Genomic DNA, 942 nt, shown 5'->3' on the forward strand with positions numbered 1-942 from the left:
TACGGGAAGCCACAGGGGTGGGGCCAAATCCAGCAGCTCCCCCATCTCCACTCCCGGGTAGGAGGTCTTCTGAGCTGAAGCCGTGAGGGGTGAGAGGACAGGGACCCAGCCGGGAGGTGCCAGCCCCCTCTGTGCCCACCTGTCTTGCAGTACCTCGTGACCATGGTTGTCATTCTCGTGGTGGAGATCACGGTGGCCTCGGTGGTCCTGACTTTCTTCCCGATGGTGAGTCTGGAGCAGCTGCCCAGAGACAATGGGTGCCGGGCGTGGCGGTGCATGCCTGTCATCCAGCACTCAGGAGGCTGAGGCAGGAGGATCTCAAGTTCAAGCCCAGCCTGGGCAACTTAGGGAGAACCTGTCTCAAAATAAAATTAAAAGGGCCGGGGGTAAGGGTTGGGGCTCAGTGATCCTAGAGTTCAGTCCCCGGTATAGGAGGAGAAAGAAAAGAAGAAAGAAGTGCAGCCTCAGAGGCATCTGCTGCTCTTTGTCGAGAAGAGCCGGATGCAGAACAGTGCAAGCAGTTTCAGGCACAGAGCGAAAGAATGGAAATGTCCCGGCTGTGACTCACATCCAGTCTCTCTTTGGGGACACAGGAAACAGGAATAGTCACTGGCATGAAGTGGGAGGAAGTTTTTGGCTTGGAGAAAGGGGTGGGCGGGAGAGACTTTTCCTGAGTCTGTGGATTTTGAAGATGGGATTGTATCACCTCTGCAGGGAAAAAAAAGCAAAACACAACATTGTTTAAAATCTTTGTTGGGGCCGGGGATATAGCTCAGCAGCACAGTGCCTGCCTGGCAAGTACAAGGTCTTGAGTTCGAATCCCAGTACCCAAAAAAACCCTTTCTTTAAGCTGGGCGTGGTGGTGCACTCCTGTAATCCCAGCACTTGGGTGGCTGAGGCAGGAGAATCACTGCAAGTTCAAGACCAGCCTGGGCTACAAAG

At 54.4% G+C, this 942-nt stretch overlaps 1 protein-coding gene and 1 long non-coding RNA gene across 3 annotated transcripts in view; one reads left to right on the top strand and one right to left on the bottom strand.

The window, feature by feature from the left end:
• Window positions 1-239, bottom strand: part of LOC106146779 — a 2,164-nt gene extending 1,925 nt beyond the window's left edge. Inside the window, exon 1 of the long non-coding RNA XR_001231342.1 lies at window positions 154-239. This is a non-coding gene — a long non-coding RNA (uncharacterized LOC106146779). The remainder of the gene's footprint in view (window positions 1-153) is intronic.
• Window positions 1-942, top strand: part of Tspan16 (tetraspanin 16) — a gene marked incomplete in the record, with an annotated part of 15,787 nt that overhangs the window by 5,617 nt on the left and 9,228 nt on the right. For both annotated transcript variants that reach the window (XM_005405647.2, XM_005405648.2), the window contains 1 exon segment: window positions 151-225. In XM_005405647.2, coding sequence (XP_005405704.2) covers window positions 151-225 — 75 coding nt within the window.

Source organism: Chinchilla lanigera, unplaced genomic scaffold (assembly GCF_000276665.1).
Source record: "Chinchilla lanigera isolate Chin_1 unplaced genomic scaffold, ChiLan1.0 scaffold00094, whole genome shotgun sequence".
NCBI classification, from domain to species: Eukaryota; Metazoa; Chordata; class Mammalia; order Rodentia; family Chinchillidae; genus Chinchilla; species Chinchilla lanigera.